Raw genomic sequence first — 21510 nt, 5'->3', positions numbered from 1 at the left:
CCGACCGATGCCCAGCCAGTCCCCAAGCAGCAGCCCCCCCGGCCATCTTTCCCCCAGTTTATGTACTGTGCATGACGTCACATGGTATGGAATGTCCTTTTGGCCAGTTGGGGTCAGCTGTCCCCCCCTGTGCCCCCTCCCAGCTTCTTGTGCACCTCCAGCCTTCTCAGTCGGTAGAGCATGGGAAGCTGAAAAGTCCTGGACTAGTGTAAGCACTGCGTAGCAACAACTAAAACATTGGTGTGTTACCAACATTGTTCTCATCCTAAATCCAAACCACAGCACTGTACCAGCTACCAGGAAGGAAATTAACTCTATCCCTGCCAAAGCCAGGACAGTGAGCAAGGAAAGTATTCTAGTGTCGTACTCTAGTGCCTGTCCTTGTCTCTGTCAGCTCCTTTTAGCTCGTTTCCCTCCCGTGCTTTCTCATCTCCTTTTGTGCAGAGGTCTTCACTCTCATCTGTGGAGTTCCAAAACTGAACTGGAAATGGTGGTACTTGTTACGAATCCTTCTTGGTCATCCTGCTTACTGAAAACGTGACTTCATTCTAAAAAGCTATGCAGTGTTTGTTTTGTATTTTAGAAGCTTATTACACTAAAATACCACATATTTAATTTTGGGAAGTACATTGAGTACTGGAAGAATGTACATTTTTATGGAATCTGAGATTTGTGTGCACTGTGTTGAGGGTCTTAGCCAGGGGAAAAGGAGATTTATTAAACCTGGAAAAAGAACTGACTAGAAGAAAGAACTGACCAGGACCTTCCCAGCTCTGTTTGTATTCTATAAACAGTACTTTATCAGCACCAAATATAGTGTAATTTCCTGAGCTCGGTTTACTTTTATAAACTTGTTTAGATGCTGTCTGTCTTCGCTCAGTATGGGATAAACAGGAGGATTAAATAATTTATCAGCATGACTGTAAGCAGTGGACAGCAGTAAACAATAATGTTCTGACGGGGGATAGTACATCCCATCCACTCTGAGACTTGTAAACAGAAATGAAACAAAATGGCATGCAGGCAATCAAACTAGACTGCATTAAAAACTTGGAATATTCTGTTTTTCTACAGTGTCCCCGCTGATCCAGGCTTGACAGGGTGAAGTGGGGAGGAGGAGTTCCTCCTTGAATAGTTGCATAATTGAGATACAGAACGAGCATATGTTATGTTCAGCTAACTGTGGGAACTTTAGATGTGCTTTATAAAATGTGTTAATGACAAGAATGTTGTAGCTTCCAAGGCACCAGGCTGCTGGCGTCACTTAGTCCTTAATTGGAGGTTTATATGAGACCTCATTTTTTGGGTACTGAAACTTATGAATACAAAATAATGTGATAACTGAGACACACACACTGTTGGTATTAAAGAGCACACGGAGTAGCTAGTCTGACTTGTCTGTATCATCTATTCCAGTGTTAATATATGTTGTTGCATGTTTTTAGAATTACAACTTTCCACTTTCTATCTGTCTGGACTTCTTGGTGTTTTCAATTCAAGTTTGTACAGGCTTATGTTTGTTCCCAAAGGTCATCTGGAAGGGATTTTTTCTTAACAAATTGAGGTTATGCATGTTATTTTTATGAAGCAGAAAAACAACTTGAAAAGGCTAAAAAGAAATTCTGTTTTCATTAACCTTCAAAATATCAAGACTGTCAGCCCAGGTCTTCTGCGATTATGCTGAAGGACTGAGATATATACTGTTAGCTCCTGAATCTTAAATAAAGCAGCATATGTGTTGAATCTTTAATAAATTCATCTTTTATCCAAAATGTTAGGCACTGAAGTGAAGTGGGTGTTAGTAAAAACAAACAAAAGCGGAGTTTTGAGACTTTGGCTTAAAATCCCTTACTCCTGTTATTACATCTCTTTCTGTTTGCTCCTGCAGCTTGCCTTCCCAGTTAATCTCTGGTTGTTGCGTGCCCCGGTTAGCCAAGACCCAACTTCTCAATGTGAGAAAACTTGCAGGGTAGGGAGCTGGTGTCTAAAGGCAGCTGCTCTTCTCTCCACCCTGTCCTGCTTGGCTATTTGTCTTAGGCGTGGAAATAATAGTCTCTAATCTGCTCTTGAAAGTTTGTGGAGTTTTTGTGCTGTTCGTAAGGAACTTGGTAGCAGTAAGACGGGTAAGTAGCTGGCTCAGGGATATCACTGTCAGTTTGAGGACTCTTGTCTATGGGAGGTGGTAATGTTTCTCCTCCAAGGACAGGCCTTGTATCTGTGAGGCTTGGTTTTAGCACTTGGTGCTTTTCTCCTTGTTGCAGTTTGAAACTGTGAGTAGTGTTGTGGCAACCATCAGACCATTTGCTGTCAAGAAAACAAGGGCTAGTAACAGTCTGAGCTGGTTTCAGGGGTCAGGCTTTCTGTTTTCCCTTAAAGAGCCACCCATTCCCTCCATGAAGATTACAGTGGTTTGTGCAGAGGCTGTCAGCCTGGGAGTTTTATCTTTGGGAAAAGGTGCAGGACAGGTAAGCTCCATTTCCTCTGTAGTTTTTCTGATCTGCATACTGGTTTTGGAAATTTATAGTATCTTCTGATATTTCTTCCCCAGTTGCTTTGGGATGTTACATGTGCAGTCATTTGTGAATAATGACATGGGTTTAACTAGCAGGTAGTCTGAGTGCGATAATGTTGTGCCACTGCAGAGTTTTTCTGGATCTTTAATAGTAATCCAGGCTGCAACTGCCTGAATGTTGGCTTCCTTTGCATCTTACTGTTTACCTGAGATAGGAACCTTTTGGTGGAAGGAGGTGCTGAGGAGGTTGCTATCCCATGTTTTAGTGGCTTGAGATTTTCAGGAATGATGCACAGAAGCTATTGTTTGACTTACACATTAATAGGAAATTGTCTTCTCTTTAACGTGAGCTATTTATTGCAGCAAATTAAAGCTCAGTGCAAATTTCTGTCAACTTCTTGCTCTTTTTCCTCAGCCTTCTCCCCATGTCCCTCTCTGATGCTCCTGCCCTCCCTGCCTCTTGTTTCTGTACCCTTTCTTCTGGTTGTCTCCCCTTCTCATCTCTCTTTGGCGCATGTGTTTTACTTCTGTTTTCTTGGCCAGCGTGGCTGCGTGTTCCTCTTTCTCCTCCCCTTTTCCCCTGAAAAACACTCGGGCCTCTGTCAAAGCTGATCATTAGGCAATCCGTGGATTTTTGTTGTCGTAAAAAACAAGCCTGAGACAATAACCCTGTGGTCAGGGTGCTGTAAACACTGGCTGGTGGATCCTGGCAGGCTTCTGATGCATCTGGGTACGTCTTCATCTAGCCAGCACGGCTGGCTCAGATGCATTGTCCAAGTGGTGGCTTGTCACACTTGCTGCCATGGACCAGAGAAGCAGCATTTGTCATGTCTCAGATGGTAGTCTGCTGGTGCTCGACTCTATGGACTTCAGTTTTTCTCACTTGTTAAGTTCTGTAAACAGGAAAAAGGTTTTACTTGTTATTCCTGTAGACAGGAGAGGAGTAACCCTTTTATACTCCATGGAAACTGCATGTATTCAGCATTATATCAGTTTAATGTGTGGTTCTTTCTAAGTCAACCTGGTAAAAAATATAATTGAATTTGTTCCATGCACATACTTGGTCAGAGCTGCTTGTTTAATGACTGAAACAAACATACATGTGTTACTTTTTTTCTCTAACTACTCCTGTAGGAGTCGGAAGGGAATGACCTACCTTTGAAGCTCTACTAGATAATAGAAATGCCACTTAAACTCGAGCTATTTTTGTGACTGTGCAAAGCACCACACGTGTGTGCGAGAGCCTAGAGTCCAGGGACCCTGAAGTACTGAGGTGTATCTGAGGAACTGCATTGTTTTGTAAACCTTTTAAGTCTGAGAAGAAAGGAGCAACTTGGTTGTAGCTCTGGTGCACCGTTATTTCCCAGCTATGGAGAGAGGGTTAAACTGTGATTTGCTTTTTTTTTTTCCCTTGGGGTAGTCCATATCTGTGCCTATTTTTCTTTTTCCTGCCCACCTTTTCTTCCCCCATAGAATTGAAATGGCAACAGAGCCCCTCTGTAGTACGTTTGTATAGGGACTAAACCCTTGGGAAGCCAAGGTACTCACCAGGACCGGTTATTGCTTTTTTAAGTACTAGTCTGGTGGTGATTTTTTAGGACAAAGACTTTTTTTTACAGGACTGTTCTTTGCAATTTTAGCTAAAAGCAAGAACTAACCCATTCTAACTCTGTGAGTCTTGTTAGTGAGGGCAGGGGGAGGGATTTGTTGAATCCTCTGAGCTATCTCCCTCCTGGAAATGCGTGCCTGGCTGGTAGCTAGAGATGAGGCTGGTAGCCAGGACAGAAAGCTCTTGCTTGTTCTCTGCCTGTGTGTGAAGGATTTGTTTATTGCCTGCTGCACTTATGCATCAACACTGCTGTGCACTTCACTTTTTAAAGCGTTTTTTACACACCATCTTCTAGAAATGCTGGTTCTGAAGTTTTTCTTGGAGTTGCAAGTGGTGTGCATGCTTCCAAGGTGCTTTGAGGGTTGTATGTAGTAGTTTTTTGCCTCCATCATACTGAGTATGACCTTGGGGTGACAACATGGATATTGATAAGTAATAACTTGGCTGTGTTACCAACTTGCAGTTTAGCTTTAGCATGAATTTGTTGTCACCTTTAATTTTAACATGGGGAGATTTGCTTACTGTTGTAGAATTTACTTGTGACTATTTGCATCCTTAGGATGCTGTGAGAGCTCTTAAGTTTTTTACCAGTGTGTATATCTAGCTAAGAAAGTACTCTTCACTTAACGCTAGTTTACATGCACACAGATAGTTTTTCATGCTATTCATTACTGGTGTGGTGCTTTCACCACTGGGTTAACTTTGTTCTGGAAAGGAGGCAGAAGCAGAAACATGAAGCAACTTTTGCTGCTTGACTTGCACAATTTAGCCTAGAATCAGATGCTGCTCTTAACTGGACTCTGGCTTCTGGGACATTCTGTGTGTAATCCTGACAACGCGTGTGCTAGGAAATAAGTGTTTAACTGCTCTTGTTAAGTGTTGATAAGTATTTTGTCTACTTGTGTTAATAAATACATGCTTGCTTAATAATTCCTAGAGTTTATAGTGATCTTAATCTTCTGAATGTCTTATAAACTGGACAGTGAAGAGTAAGCGTCAAAATAAATTCAATGTTGTATTTATAAAGAAAAAATTCTCTTACATTTTCAAGCTCGCAATCTATAAGGCATTTTAAATACGAGAAGTATGCTTGTGGTTTTTTTTTTCTAAGCTTTCTTTTTCCATTCCTGTTCTTTGCTGCCATTTGTGTTACATGCAGGCAACTGGAGTTATTTCGGATGGGGAGAGCAGCTGAGTACGTAACAGTTTGATTTCTTGCAAGTTTTCTGATCCTATAGTGATGCAGCATGCTCCAGTACGAGGAAAGTGAAAATATTCATGCATATAGAAAATCTATTCCATTGTATTTTCTTTTACTTTCACTGAACCTTCATATTTGCGTGGTTGGATGGCTGTTCATTTTTTCACTGTTTAGCTTTGTTTTGGCCATGTTTTAAATGAGTTGCTTGTGCCTTCTGCTGGAATTTGAGGATAAGATGGCAGAATTGGACTATTATTCTTTTCCTGTAAAGTTGATTCTGGTTTTTTGCTTGTATACATCTTTTTGTGTTGGTCTTCATACCCACGTAAGCCCAACTCAATGTTTGGACTCACTGAAAAACGCAAGGGAGTCTGTAGCGGTTGTTTTACTCAGATGCAAAGATATGCTGGAAGTGATCACAGAAATTCCAAATACTACAAAAAGGAGCAAATCTGAAAGCAGAAATGGCTGGTGCACACCAGTGTGACAGAAGGGTTGTAGGTATTGTAGCATATTCAAGCTCGGTGAGACAGTATCATGGTGAAAGCGGTAGGGCTTTGCTTTAACTAGCGCTTACCAGCCTTGGAAAGATAAAACTCAGATACTGCAGCTGTCTGTGATCTGTAGAGCTAATGCCTGCACCTGAAGACTGGTGTGATAACTTTCGCAGAGGCCACAAGGTTTTTGTTAACTTTTCCAGAAAATGTGCATGAAGCATCTTCGCTTTCTGGAAGTCCTACAGGTTCCAGCAGGCAAGGCTTCTGCTCAAGATACAGTGCATGGCTTCTACTGCCCATAGGATCTGCGGAGATTGATCCATCAGTCTTAAAACAAAGGTGTCTGTTCTCTGTGTCAAAGCCAAGAGCGAAGGTGTTGCTGAGGGGAGCATGCAAAGAAAGATCACTGTGACTGCTGTCAGCAGGGAGGATATTCTGCCTGAGCATTTTCCATTTCTGACATAATGGAATTTGGAGAGGACACTCTTACTGCAGCCAAGTAACTTAAGTCTATTCACACATGGACCTGTTCTGCATTTTAGAAGTCTTCCACCAGTGACTCCCCAGTTTCTCCTCCCACAACATGTTTTGTCCTCCTTGTTCTCCTGTCTTTGATCAAACCATAAGTTCTTTGGGCAGCAACAGTATTGACCAACTTCATGCTGTGAGCGTTAGATGTCTCAATTGTTTGGGGTTATTTTCAGAGGTGTGATAGGACAACTGAGAATTAACTAAACTTTTGTATACTACTAAAACAAAGATTAGTGTCCTAAATAGATTTCTTTTATTCCCAATTTTGTGCGTTTGGGAGGGAAATAGGGTGCTTAGGCATTGGTCAGTCAGAGATTTAAGAGGGCTGTGCAGAAGGTATTTCTGCTGTTTATCTGGAGCGTGGATGTGTGGTGTTTTTGTTTTAAAAGGTACTTGTATTAATGGAGTGAGCTCCCGCCCTCTAACTTCATCCTTCCTGTGCTGTCCTCTTTGAGATCATGTTAACATCCTTACAGGCAGGCTTGGGCCAGTGTTGATAATGTTTCCAAGTGAACTCCATTAGCGTGACGATGTAATGAAATATATACTGCTGATTGTAAACTTACAACAGCAACTGAGAAGGAAGCAGCAGAAATGGCATGTTGGTAGCTGGGAGACATTTTCCTGGTGAGAGCTTCTTGCAAGAGGAGTGCTGTAGCCCAGAGCCTTGCTAGATGGGCAGAGGTGCTTTAGGAAAGGGACATCTTGTGCTGCTGACCTGATTTCATTTTAGGAAAGGGAAAGACTTAAAGTAGGGTAAGTGTTCAAGGCAGTCTTTGCACTTGAGACTGCCTGTCCAGTTCTTGACTGTTGAGTGTTTCAGCAGCAGAAAGTTATTTTCAAGTGGGAAAAACAAGGTTATAAAAGCTCTCAAACTGAAGACTGAATATTGCTAATTTTCTTTCTTAAAATTATGAAAATTTATAATGTATTTTTAAGTGGTGAGGGCAATAGGATGGACTAATGACCTGCAAAGTTGCACTTAAATCATTGCTGAAAAGCTTTTGAGTTTTTAGCATTGAGAGCTATAGAAGAGCCTCAAAAAATGCCCTCGTGTCCTTTTGAGATTTTTTTTTCTTCTTGTTACTTCAGTAGTCCTCTTTAAACTTCTCTGCATTTTAATTATAAGATTTCAGAAAGTGTACGTGATTGTCAGAAGTGACTGATGGTTCAATAGGCGATGGAGTATTGGGGTCTGAGACTTAGGGAAAGAAGTTATTGGCAGCTATCGTGAAAAGCAGTTTAAATGGATGAAGGGTGGGGAAGGTGGTTGCAAAGGCCCTGGTGTGGAGCTGGCAGAGATCTCTTCTGGACTTGGACTGGAAGTCATTCCTTCACTTAGTACACTTTCTTCTCTTTTACTGTTATAAAAATAGACAAAAGCTGTGAAAAGCTTGGTGGCTTATTTTGGAGAAGTAGCGGGGATTTTGGGATACAGAACCTTGCATGAATCTCCTTCTTCCCGAGTGCCTGAGTGTGCTGCACTTACTGCTTTTGTCCAAGTTTTTGCTCAAGTTTCTAGAGCATAATAAGCTCCCAGTGGCTGATGACACATCACTGCTAGAAAAGCAGGAGGCAATTTCAGCTGAATGCAGCCTTTTGAGAGGAGCTCCTGCTGTGCATTGGGACCTTAAAACAACAAAACGCTTCTGAAAGTGCATTCATCCAGCCACCTGTAATAATTTTGCTGTTAGCTTTCCTTCCTGTCCTGAAGCTTGAGGTAACAAAAGTTGCCAGAGGTTAAATATGGCTAGTAGAGCTGGCGTGACAGGACTGTGCAAAATGGTTTTGAGGTCAGGATATTAAAAGCTCTATGTGTTCTTCCCTGCAGCAGTGGTGTAATAACTTCTAGAGGCAGGAGTGGGGAGGAATAACAGGGTTTCCAGGAGGCAGTTTGTTTCAGAGAAGCTATCTCCTTTCTTGATTTTTTTTCCCCACTCTTTGTGAAATCCTACTGTGTGATGTGGCTGTCCAATGGGTTTTCTTCTTATGCTGCCTATATGCATGAATATTCAATTATTAAACATGAACAGCATGCTTCTGCCCTGCCCCTTCAGCCTTACCCCCCCCACACTCTCTACACAGTGGGTCCAGCGACAAAGAAACAGTTTTCATCCCTTGAGATCTCTTTGGTACATGTGAAATTTCTCCAACTGGGTTAAAACAATTACTGACTTATGTTTATTGTTATGTATCTTGTTATTAATTAACCGATCTTCAGAGACTGAGGCTAAGCTACAACTTTCCATATGGAAGACTTGATGTATCATCTGTTTGAAGAAGATAGTGCTTGAATTTATCACATCATGTGTGTTGTGAGGGATATTTTGCTGAAACATGGGCTGTAATGCCTGACCCCTCTTTTTGAAGGGATGCTGCATCCCCAAAGCTGCTTCTGCAAGTTCTTGTCAGTCTCTTGCTTAAATAAAATTTAAGTGTCAAGTATGTTGATGAATGGGATCATCACCGTGTGCAGGTATTTCATAGTATACTTTCTTGCAAAGGTAATGTGTGCCGCGAGCCACATACGGGCTAGGTTTTGGTGCTTTTAATCAGGCTGAGCAATGTCTTCATCTATGAACACTTCTGCTAAACGAAGTGAGATTGCTCATAGGGTAGGTGCACGTCAGCATGAATAAGAGTTTCTGGAGTTGGCCCATATTTATGAGTCAGTTGAGGATTTCTGCCTGGTATTAACATCTATGGATGCTGTAGGTGCATGGCGCATACATCAGAGAATCAATGCGTTCCTGCCTCATCGATGTTTGTGGTAGCTGGAGCCTTGCATCCTTTAAACATGTCATTGGGGAGGCATTTTGTGTCATGACCTCTAAGAGACTTCCTCATGCTAAACACCAGTAAGAACTGGGAGAAATTCTGGTGCCACCTTTTATAAACATATATGCTGTAAATGTTTGATTAACATTTAAGCTAATCAGCTATTTTTAGATGTTGCTTAGAGATACTGTGGTTCACATGGGAAATCTTCGTTTGATAGTGCAGAGGTGAGATGCGATGACTGGTTAACAAGTCTGGATAGTGCTTCTGCAACAGTCCGATCAGGGAATTCGGAAATCTCTGAGCCCATCGGCTGGGCAGAGTCGCTGACCCGCAGAAGCTGTGTCCTGCTGCCTGCTAACCAATCATGTAAGTCTTTGCCCATCCTGATACTAAGTTTAGCCCGGTTTAGTGAGTTACTGGATTCACTATTGTTTTGACCCAGATAATTGTACTGCTGATTTGTGTTGGTGATTATACTGTTGTGGTGAGATAAATTGTTTACCCCTAAAGCTGTTGGTCTGGTGTCTTTTACCAGATCCCAAACCTGTAACTCAGTTGGGCTGCCTTAAGCCCCTACTTATAAAGATTATGCAGACACAGCTAGAAGAACTTTGCATCATATCAGAGTTATGTAGGCTTTACCTTAAATAAGAGTTACATCTGATGGGAAGAGGACATTAGTCAAGCAGCAAAGTGAGGCATTAGAAAGCTCTTTGAAACAGTGTTTCTGTCCCAATAAAAGTAATTGTTGTGCATTAGACGATAATGGCTCAAGCGTTCAGAAATTACATTGCTCAACTGAGTAATAGCTCATTATCCTTCGGAAGATGGTGTGTGATCTACAAATAGATAGGTCCTTGCTCCACAGACTGGGAGTTTGGTGCTTTGGCACTTCAAATCATTTTTGTGTAGTACATCCTGAGTGTTTCTCCTAAGCACTGAACTGTAATGAAATTGATGGACATTGTGCTTTTAATAAAGCTGAATAAAGCAGTATACGATTTCTATTCATTTCTATTCAATTGACTGGAGACTGACAAGAACTATGCAGCATTTAAACTACTAAAAAGCAGGAGGCTTAGCTCCATTTTCAGTGTGGACAATCAAATTGAATTGACTACTTAAGAGAGTAGAGCCAGGCTTTTTCAAGTGGTTTGTATTTTGCAGACACGTTTTCTGCTGGAGTTGTTTCCTACTCTTCCATCCGCTTTAGGGAACTGATATAATCATACTCAGTTGGGAAGGAACGGGAAAGATCACCAAGAGCAAACTTTACCTTGGATTAAAAAAATGGAAATGGAGGTGTGGGAAGCGCCAGTGGAAGAAAAAGGTGTTCCCTGATGCTGTATTCCATCTCCTTGGAATTTTAGCAATTAAATTCAGGGTTTTTTTAAGGATCTGGCATAAAACCAGCACTTTCACTTTATTGTTCAGTCTCAGGGTGAATGGCTGTGTAGGGCACACACCGTTGAATAACTTACCAGTGGGGACTTTAATTTGATTGTCCTTTTTAGACAGGCTTTTGGTGGCGGAGAGAGTGAATAATGGCTGATCCTTATTTTCTTTTGTTTCAAGCGTGTTAGTGGTGCACTCCACTGTTGTACGGTGTGTGTATTTCACTTTAAGCTTGCAAAGATAACCTTCCATTCTGCACAGCCAAACACAGCTGCACATCAGTATTGTACTTTTGATACCTTTCCCTACTATAACTCTGCGTTTTCTTTTTCTGAAGGGTTAGCAAGCAGAAGTGTTTCTGCAGGGAGAAGGACTCATTGGAAAGGAGCTTCTTCCTTTGTGAAGGCTATCATTAGTGTTGACTACTAAACTTAAGCTAATGTACTTGTGTGTGTTAATTGTAGCAATTTTTCTCCTATACGAAGTAGTATAATTGTTTATAAGTGGACCTGTTCTCCCAGTTCTTCTGATTTTCCTACTAAGTGCTTTTCATCAGTTTCTCTTAACTTAAACTAATACTTAAAAAAAAAAGAAAAAAATTCAGAACCCTAAAGTACTGGTTAAGGATGCTGAGAAGAAGAGATAGTATTAAAGGTTTAAAAGTATAGCTTAAAGTTTAAAAGTTTCCAGGAAAGAGCTCCTTTCCATAAAGGAATGTTTGGTTTTGTTTTTTTTTTCCCCAACATCTAAATGTTCATTTTGGCAGCAGCAAAGAACCTGAAATTTTGGGTGTTGGGGTGTTTTGTTTGTTTGATTTAAATAAAAATGTCTTAATCTGCTTATTAGGAATGATTAAAGATAAATAAACTCCTATAATAGGAAGTGGGAAAGGAGGTTATGGAGATGATCACAGGAATTCCTTGGTACATACTTGAGAGAACTGGAAGTTATAACCAGCTACGAGATGGAGAGACATCCATAGCAGAAATAGCCTTTTTTGTCGTTCTTTAACAACTAAATGGGCTTCACTGTCCCAGCAAGGCAACTTGAGAGAGCTGTGCCCTTAACTGCTTTTGTTTCTTAGCCTTTGAAGATGCTGACAGTGCTGTGGATGATCGAGATAGTGACTATCGCAGCGAGACGAGTAACAGCATTCCTCCTCCGTACCACACGACTGCGCAGCCCAATGCCTCTGTGCACCAGTTCACTGTACCATCACGCCTGCAGCAGCAAGGGGTCTTGCGGGAATCCTGCGCTGACTCCCTGCAAAACTACGATCTGGATTATCGGGAGCATGTAGCCATCAGGTGGGTGCTGTCTTCTGGGTAGCTCTTCTTTTCCCATTGATTTTCCATAGCAGACCCTGAAGGTGCCATGTTAGTAGAGGAAGGCAGCTCAAGGGCTCTGAAAGGCTTCTGACAGGAAGGTGTTAGATGTTTTGTTAACACTGGGACTCAGCTGTGAACCAGGAAGAACCCATAAGGCTATGTGTTACACCAGATCCAGCAGTTTAGTGAATTACCTTTTAAAGATATGCTCAACTCTGAGGTCATTGATTCTTGGTTCTATTTTCACCTTATCTTTTGAAAGCCAGAGCACTGGGTAATTGGTTGTTCTGGTACTACTGTGTGAGTGTGCCTCCCAAGTCGGTGAAACACGGTTATGTTTATAAGTGGACCTGTTCTCCCAGTTCTTCTGATTTTCCTACTAAGTGCTTTTCATCAGTTTCTCTTAACTTAAACTAATACTTAAAAAAAAAAGAAAAAAATTCAGAACCCTAAAGTACTGGTTAAGGATGCTGAGAAGAAGAGATAGTATTAAAGGTTTAAAAGTATAGCTTAAAGTTTAAAAGTTTCCAGGAAAGAGCTCCTTTCCATAAAGGAATGTTTGGTTTTGTTTTTTTTTTCCCCAACATCTAAATGTTCATTTTGGCAGCAGCAAAGAACCTGAAATTTTGGGTGTTGGGGTGTTTTGTTTGTTTGATTTAAATAAAAATGTCTTAATCTGCTTATTAGGAATGATTAAAGATAAATAAACTCCTATAATAGGAAGTGGGAAAGGAGGTTATGGAGATGATCACAGGAATTCCTTGGTACATACTTGAGAGAACTGGAAGTTATAACCAGCTACGAGATGGAGAGACATCCATAGCAGAAATAGCCTTTTTTGTCGTTCTTTAACAACTAAATGGGCTTCACTGTCCCAGCAAGGCAACTTGAGAGAGCTGTGCCCTTAACTGCTTTTGTTTCTTAGCCTTTGAAGATGCTGACAGTGCTGTGGATGATCGAGATAGTGACTATCGCAGCGAGACGAGTAACAGCATTCCTCCTCCGTACCACACGACTGCGCAGCCCAATGCCTCTGTGCACCAGTTCACTGTACCATCACGCCTGCAGCAGCAAGGGGTCTTGCGGGAATCCTGCGCTGACTCCCTGCAAAACTACGATCTGGATTATCGGGAGCATGTAGCCATCAGGTGGGTGCTGTCTTCTGGGTAGCTCTTCTTTTCCCATTGATTTTCCATAGCAGACCCTGAAGGTGCCATGTTAGTAGAGGAAGGCAGCTCAAGGGCTCTGAAAGGCTTCTGACAGGAAGGTGTTAGATGTTTTGTTAACACTGGGACTCAGCTGTGAACCAGGAAGAACCCATAAGGCTATGTGTTACACCAGATCCAGCAGTTTAGTGAATTACCTTTTAAAGATATGCTCAACTCTGAGGTCATTGATTCTTGGTTCTATTTTCACCTTATCTTTTGAAAGCCAGAGCACTGGGTAATTGGTTGTTCTGGTACTACTGTGTGAGTGTGCCTCCCAAGTCGGTGAAACACGGTTAGCAGAGTTATCCTGGAGTTTCTAGCAGAGTATCTAGGAGTTTCTTTCTTGGGGCAGATTTATTTTCTGTTTCAGATTAGCTCCTGTTCTTCTATTAGCTCTGCCAAAACAGTGTATTCAGGAAGAAAGCCTGTAACCAATTAGGGTTTTTTTTCTGTTATCATGTAGCACTGTTGAATAGTGTGTTTTCTCTTTTGGTTTCCTTTGAGCTGTGTGAAAGATAGTTTACTTGCTCTAAATTAGCTTTTTGACCATAAATCAGCAGTTTCACAACTGCTTTTATCTTTTTTAAGTATTAAACATTACAGCATTAACTTACGAAGATCAATGGCCGTGAACTAGAACTGGTTGTGCTGGGAACTGTAGAAGCTTTACAAAACCGCTGTTCCAAATAAAGGATGAGTTAAGCGTAAGGGGAAAGCAAGAGAGCTTGGACAGTGCTGGTCAGCTTGGTAAGAGTGGGTGTGTGGAACAGGCCATGCTGCTGCTTCTCCCATTTGGTGTGGAAGGAAGAGGCAGTTGCTTAAACTCTGTCACAGTTAGAGGTGCAGGGTTTTATATATATTATAACTGATTTGTTCTACCTCGTGCCCATTGGTAAGAATGTTCTTGTTTCCTGAAGCCTGAACCTGAGTTCAGTTGCCCTCACGGGTGTATGGCTGAGGCTAAATTTTACTCTTTTTGCATTATGGTCTTTAATGGTAAAAGCTGAAGTTTAATGGTAACATTTAATGTTGTTACTGTTATTGAGATTTCAAGCAGCAGAGGCAAATGTGCCAACAAAATGCACTTACTGCAGCGTGACATGTCATTCTTGGTGCTCTTTTCCTAGTCCATTAAATATCTTATATAAGCAAGTTATTCCCTTTCCCATGCTATTTTGTACTGCTGGTTTGCAGTGGTAAAATTGCTGAAGATCTTACTGAGAGTATGGGAAGGTAAGCTGAAGCTTTTTCTTTATGGAAGAGCCAAGCTGAACAGTGGTATTGGGCCCCCAGCCTGGGGAAGCCAGTGGTGGCTGGGTGTTCCTGCAGTTCTGTGACTTCTTGGGGTAATCTTTTATGGCTCACCTTGCTTGGAGGGGCGGCTGTGAACTTTCAACTGTATCTGATGGATAAATGTGTTTATAAGACCTTCCAAAGAAGCACTTCTGTTTTGAATTGCTAAAGAATACCGAGATGGAATGCATATATTTTTTTTTCTGGTTTCTGGAAGGTATTGATATGAAAGGATCTGGGCTGATAAAGTTTGCTTAAAAGCTAAGAGCTTTGTAGTCTGCTCTGGTCTAAAATTACTTTCACTCCAGCAAGGCAAGTCCTAGATGGTGATTGATTCCCTCTGAGCATTCCTGTTCCCCTGTGCATTTTCCACATGCCCAGCAAGATTTTTTGCTACATATTTAATCTTAAAACTTAGAAAATGCAAATAAGTTTTCCAAAGAAGCTATGTGGGATTCTCTTTCTTACCAGAAAGGTATTTGTAATGAGAGCTGGCTGGGTAGATCTTAAATATTTTCAAAACTCAGTTGTAGCTGAGTGTTGCAAAAACCAAATTGTGTTTGACTTTTGCTGCTAGCAGCTCTAAGTGCCATGGACCAGGCAGCCACCTGATGAAATCAGTGTTCCTGGCAGACTGCAGTTGGTGATTGCTGAGGAAATGATAGCTTGTAGGAGGTTGTCCTGGGCAGGCCCAGAAGAACCAGACAAGGTTCTGCTAGAACCTGTCTTGAACTGGGCAAAAAGTTGTCTATGCCAAAATGCTCAGTTGAAACTGCCTGGGTTTTTTTTTCTAACAACACTTGGGTTTGGCTGGAAAAGTTCTGATCCTCTTTATCAGCTGTTACATATGATTGTGTTCTGTTGATAGAAGGACATGTTTTTTATTCCCCCCTCTACTACGGATAACAAGTAGTATTTTTATTTGTCCTTGGAGTGTGTTTTGCTGCCAATAGCCAGTTTGACTTCAGAATAGCACACATCTTCCCCCTCGGATTTTTTTAAGCACTAACTTTTCTTTGCAGTGTTCATTTTGTGTAACCATGTGTCCTCCATGTCTCCCTGCTCTTGCTCTATTTACTTCAAAGGCGATATGATAGCATAGATTCCACTGTGAGTGGCCGAACTGACCTAGAGTCCACATCTGAGTCTAGTCAAATGACAAGCTGCCAGTGCTCGCTAGAGAGCAGGCGCTCTCTAGATCTGTCTGATAGGTGGGTTAACCTCTTTGCAGCCTCTGTGCCTGTCTCTTTGCTGTTGCTGCTGTGAAGTGGTCTTGTGATACATTTCAGCTGATACTTGCTGTTTGCCTTGGCTGTATTTCAGAACTGTGGTAGTTTAATGCTGGGCTGATGTTGTCATCTTTTTCTCCACTCAGGTGTGGGGCTTCTTGTCATTGCTTTATTTCTAGCAAAAGGAATGCTTTGTAGAATAGCAGGGGAAACACTTGGGGGGGGGGGAGGAGCTCAATTAAATGAAAAGTAATTTCTTTTATGCCTAAATTAGTCAATTGTTGGTTCAGCTTTTACAGCTAATGTCTTTTCAGGCATTCATGTAGCTCCCATTGCTTTCAGCTGAGATTTGGAAGGGCTTGATCCAGTAACTATGGTGGCCCTGGGAGTCTTTTAAATTTCATTAGCTTTTTTAAGAAAATTATTTCAATTACAGGCTCAAAATTGCAAGCAAGAAGTGTAGTAGGTGTTTTAAACTGTGCACAACAGGGCTCATTTAAAGTAATGAGTATCTTTCCAATTAGTGTAAGTTAGCTAATGCTGGTGGAAATGAAGCACTAAACCAGCAGTAGTGAAAATGCAATGACCTATTCCCCTTTCAGGGCTATCCCATCAGTACCCTATATTGGGGTGCCCCAGGCAATTCTCAAGGTGAAGACTCTTGTATTAGCAGTAACCATACAATGCCCATGTGCCCTTTGCCCTTTCCCTTCTCTTGCCCTGCTCTTATGGGGTCAGGGCATGCGTGCTCTCATGCTCAGTTCTCAACAATGAATGATGTGAGACAGAGCTGCAGTGCATCTTTCAGATGAGCCTTTTGATTTTTTTACATCCACTTTCTACCTGTTTATTTTTATGTAGGCTGGCAGGAGCTCTTCTTGTGAGATTTAGATGAAGAGGAAGCTTTCTTGCTACTAACCTTCGGGTTGCTGAGCAATTGAGATAATCATTCTGATCAAGGGCTAGGAATTAATCCCAAAATCCCAAGGGTCATTTACTTGGGTTTCTAAGAAGCTTCAGATTGTTTGATAGCAAAACACTAGCTGCTTTAATCCATTCTCCCACAATAGACAAGTATAGATTGCTGGATCTGTTTAGATGCATTATAAATGAGAAGTACAGATCCTGAAAAGCAGCTCAGGCTTACAATGGGCTAATATCTACTGCCAATGTTTTGTTTTGCCTTCTGATCCAGTAACAGCTCCGAGGATCTTCATTTTGTGTTGGTAGGAGCCCCCTGAGGGCATTAGCTGCAGTGAGAGCCCTTCCAGCAAAGAGGAGTGGTGGAGTAGCTGGAACACCTTGTGTTGCTGGTGTGCACAGTTTGCATTTTGTCCCCTGTCCCCACTTCCCTGGAGTCCAATGTCTCCTGAGTCTTTGTATGCAGCCTCTGCTCTGTAGCCACCCTCGGGAGAAACAGTGCCTGTGTGCTTTATGAATACTGCTAAAACAAAGTCTGCAGCCTAGAGCGACCAAAATGCGTGCATAGCGTAGTGGAATGGTGTGTGTGCGTGAGCACTGTATCTCAAAGTAGTCCTGTTACTGTAATAAGTGACTTTTTTCAGCATGCCTAAAAAAGTAACAGCAGAGTACTGGTACAGCTAAGGCTGTGTGCCCTCACTTGATCACAAAAAGCTGTTCTCCTTCAAACAGGCATTTCTAAATTTTGTGCAACTGTAACCGGTGGAATATCATAACCCATGCTGCTTTTTTTTGACTATTTGATTGAAAAGTAATGGTGGCAGATTGGCAGGTTTTCAGTTTTGTTATACCTGGATGTTTCTCATTTTAATTTTCCTTTATTTAATGCATGTTTTTTTATTACTGTTTTTTCTCTCCTTTCTAGAGCTTTTTTAAAAACTGCTATTTTCCCCTTACTATTTTTTTTGCTGTCTCTCTTCCTTTCCCTCCCACCCCCTTTATTTCTCATCTTAGACAAAGATCTCTAGCTAGAAATGAAAGAGTCAGGATCATTCCATTTAACGCTGAAGATGGAGAAGAAGAACAGGAGAGTAACTATGAAGAGCTAGGAAAACTGCTAATAGAGGAATTCTTAGAAAAGAGTCATAAAAATAGAAGTTGGCAGGAAACAAACACGATAAAGATGCAAACTCTCTCAAAAAGAGAAAATTTCAATCACTGTGAAAGATCAAGGTGCTGCCAAAATGTGTGTGTGGAGTCAGGGTCTGTAGATGTCCCTAGGTATCCTCAGGAATATGATACAATAGATAGGAGAAGGAAAAAGAAGCTGCGATACAATTTTAAAGAGAGTGAACAAGTAAGCCTGCAAAGTAATGAAGGTCTGCAGTTTCCTGGGGAGAAAATGGTTTATTTCAATGGTGTGGCAACTAGTTCTGAACCTAATGATGATTTCCCAGTGTATGATAGAACTGGAAAACAAAGCAGTAGCTCTGAAAGTAAGGAACAGTTGCCTGTTTATCCCATCCTGCGTCCGTACAAAAATGGCTTAATGGTTAAAAGTGGCAAGCTGCCCAAAAAGCAGGGAGTGAACCATGAGGGCTCACTTCACCTCAATAACGGTGAAGACATGAAACTCACAGGGATGCCAGATAACACTTTTGTGCCTGTGGATATCCTTGAGGAATTTGACAGCAGTGCTTCTGATGAGTTCCAGTACTCGCCTGTTTCAGATGATGAAATGGAGGAACTGGCTATGCTTTCACAAATGTGGTGTGATTCTGACATCAGCCATTTGAGAGACTTCACTGTTAATTACCCTGCAAATTTGGGCTCCCAGTTAAAGGCTAGCTGTGATGATAACCACAAGACTAAAGGGAGCAAGCACGGTCATCCTATGCAAGACTTAACACTGTCTCCTGTTGAAGAACCCAGCGAGGAGTACATAGACACGATGGATGAACTTCAGTGTCTGGTAGAATCGGTTTCAGAATACTTGGCTGAAAAGGAGGAAGAAATCAGCAAATTTGGTACATTGCCAGAGACAAGAAAAAATGTTGAGAGCATGTCACTGAAGCAGGATAATGCTGATAATTCAGTAGAAGGCAGGAAGTCTGAACAGACCAAACATCCTGCTGCAGAGGAGAGTACCAAGGGCAAATCTGAATCTCTCCCAGACTTGTCAGGTGTGAAGAATACAGTGAATTCCCTGTTCAGCTCTTTCACTGAAAAGGTGGGGTCAAGTACAAGGCAGCTCACAGCCTCTGTTGAAAAGCTCGTTTCTTCCACTCCAGAGAAGACAGAAACCAGAAACTCATCAGAAAGTGGAATCTCAAATGTATTTTCTAGTAAGTCCAAAAGCGAGAGTTTGTCTTCTGGAGTGACGGCAGATAATAAAGCTGATACCAAGTTCTCCATTCACTGTTTGCTACCATCCCAGGTGAGTGGTGATAAAATAGCCCAGAACGTAAACACCAATCAGCCAGAAGCCACTGAGATGGACAGTAAGGCTTCTGCACCGCATCATCTCCAGCAAGCACAAGGAACTACCTCCAGCAGCCAGCAGAACCAACATTCGGTTATGAATTCTGTTCTAGGCATGTTTAATCCTCTAAAGATCTTCTCTGAGAAGGAAGTGCCAAAACAAGAAGTCATAAAAGAGGAGCACACCAAGGAGGACAGCCATGCTGTGAAAACTGATGAGGCAAACAGAAGTGAGAGGCCATCTGGACAGCCGGCAGCCAGGACCAGCAGCATTATTCCGGAGATACAGCCGAGTGAGAACAGAAGCGAGGCAGAGGTGAATGCAGATGGCGCTTCTGTGTCTTCAGTCTTTGGCAGGCTCACAAACTCAGTCAGTTCCTTCAGTCTGAAAGCCAATTTTGATGGTCTCTTGGCTCCCAAGCAGCAGGATGTGCCACAGAAGCAGTCAGATTTGCATCGTGCTACAGATCAGCCAGATGCCACTGTAAAAGAGGGTGCGCCCACTGCTAGGGAGCAGCCTCCTGCAAATCGCTTAGGGGATCAGCATGCTACAGGTCATGGGCTGGGAAACAAGCAAAACAGAGGTGGTGTGGAATTTAATTCACAGCCTCAAGATCAGGGTACAGCATCTGAAAGCTTTTTCAGGCCACTCAAAAAGTCGTTCAGTCAATTGTTGCTTCCTTCTGCCAAACAAGGGCAGAAGGAAAGTACATCTGGGCTTTTTAAAAGCCATAAGTCTGAGGAGGATATAAGACAAAATAGTTCATCAAGTGAAGAACACTCATTTCCTTTCACTCCGAAACTTCCTTTTTTCAGTGGGTTGGGTTTTTCAGAAAAGCAGGAACATATGAATGAGAAAGGAGGCTTTATTCCTTCGTTATTTAAATTTTCTTCTGCAGAAAACCTAGCACCTTCACAGAACCAAAGAAGTCATCAGAGTTCTAGTGGCATTTCTTTTCTTGAAGACAAAAACAGTAATTCAGGAAATGCCATTTCATTAAAATCTAACTCTGTTCCAAATTTATTGGACCATAAAGAGGAATTTGAACAAACAGAAAACATGAATAAAGAAAACCTATCTAGTGCCCAAGTAAATAGAAAAAAACACCAGGAGACTTCCTCTGCTACCTTTAACGCTGCAGGAGAGCAGCAGAGAACTAAGAGTACTCAGGAAGAACCTAAAAATGTAGAAGGAGGACTGGCAAGAGGACCAAATGCACCAGACTTAAATGACAGCTCAGCTGAATCCATCTCTTCAGCCAGAGGGCCAGAAGCTGCAAATGCAGATGATATGCAGAAGAAACACACACCAGGTTTTCTTTCTGGGTTTCTTCGCATTTCTTCCAATGAAAACACAGCCAATAATCAAGACTTGACTGTTAAAAGTGAGAGTGATGGCGAGAAAAGCACTTCTCCTGGATTATTTTCTGGTTTATTTAAATTTGCTTCAAGTGAAAACTTATCTGAATGTAAGCAAGAGAAGATGAAAACAAACTCTCTAGGCTTCATGAAGCTTTTTGATAGGGGTGAGGATTCTAGCTCAGAGAGAAAACCCAGCAACTCGGGAATAGCTTCTGACACGCAAAGCAGCACTGTAGAAAAGCCGGAAGCTTCCAGATTCTTAAAAAATCTCGTGCCCAAACCAAAGGAGAAACTGGACAACGTGAAAATGACAGAGTCTTCCAAAACTACTGACCACCCGTCCAGTGCAAGAGTAAATAAAACAGCTGAGTCTCATGTTCCCCACTGCGGGCATCCTGTGTTCCCTGATGCTCTGAATCCTCAAGACAAGGTACAGGACTTATCTGGAAAGCCTGTAAATGGTGGGCATATCCCTTATCAGGATGCAGAATCTAGAGTTGTTCCAACTCTTTTGAACAAAGGATCAAATGAATTTCTCAATTTGACTAATAAAAGCTATAACCTTACGGAGCAGTACTCAGCTTATCAGAAAACAAGAAGCCATTCTAGCTTTGAATGGGAATATGAAGTGGGGGAACTGGCTGACACTCATGAAATAGCAGTACCAGTTTACTACGTGTTAAACCAGAACTCTGTTCTGCCCCCTCAGTTCTTGGATTGGCCTGAAAATGATATGGCAGTGAATCTCTGTAAAAAGGATGGAAATGCAAACGTGATGGATTGGCAGACTAATGCCAATTTTGATGGACAGAGTTTAGATTTAAGTGTGATGTCGTATGAGTCATTTGACCAGTTAATGTTTCAAGATGTTTGTTCAGAAGAAAATGATGCATGGAGTGCTAATTCTCTCAATGAAAGTTACAGTAACTTTCCACCGTTTGAAGGAGATGGCAGTTACTCATTAGAAGAGTCGCCCATGGATTTAAGCTACTCCTCTGGCTGTGATGGAACTATGTGGACTCTAATTGACCAAGAGACTTTAAGTATGGAGGAGAGCTTTGTGTACTCATCGTATAGCCAGGAGTATCAGGAGTGGCTAATGATGCTTGAGCAGGGTATATGGTGGCCATCAGAAGATGGTGATTGTGGATACTACATGTAC

General features: G+C 41.8%; 1 protein-coding gene across 1 annotated transcript in view; it reads left to right on the top strand.

Annotated features, from left to right (window-relative positions):
- The window catches only part of UNC13B (unc-13 homolog B), a 201160-nt gene that overhangs the window by 29802 nt on the left and 149848 nt on the right, over positions 1-21510 (top strand). Inside the window, exons 8-9 of the mRNA XM_009288250.1 lie at positions 5281-5316; positions 11611-11833. Of these exons, the coding sequence (XP_009286525.1) occupies positions 5281-5316; positions 11611-11833 (259 nt within the window). The remainder of the gene's footprint in view (positions 1-5280; positions 5317-11610; positions 11834-21510) is intronic.

The sequence above is a fragment of the Aptenodytes forsteri genome, unplaced genomic scaffold, assembly GCF_000699145.1.
Source record: "Aptenodytes forsteri isolate BGI_AS27 unplaced genomic scaffold, ASM69914v1 Scaffold201, whole genome shotgun sequence".
In the NCBI taxonomy this organism is placed as follows: Eukaryota; Metazoa; Chordata; class Aves; order Sphenisciformes; family Spheniscidae; genus Aptenodytes; species Aptenodytes forsteri.
The sequence above is the reverse complement of the archived record's forward strand: the minus strand, read 5'-3'. Positions and strand labels throughout refer to the sequence as shown.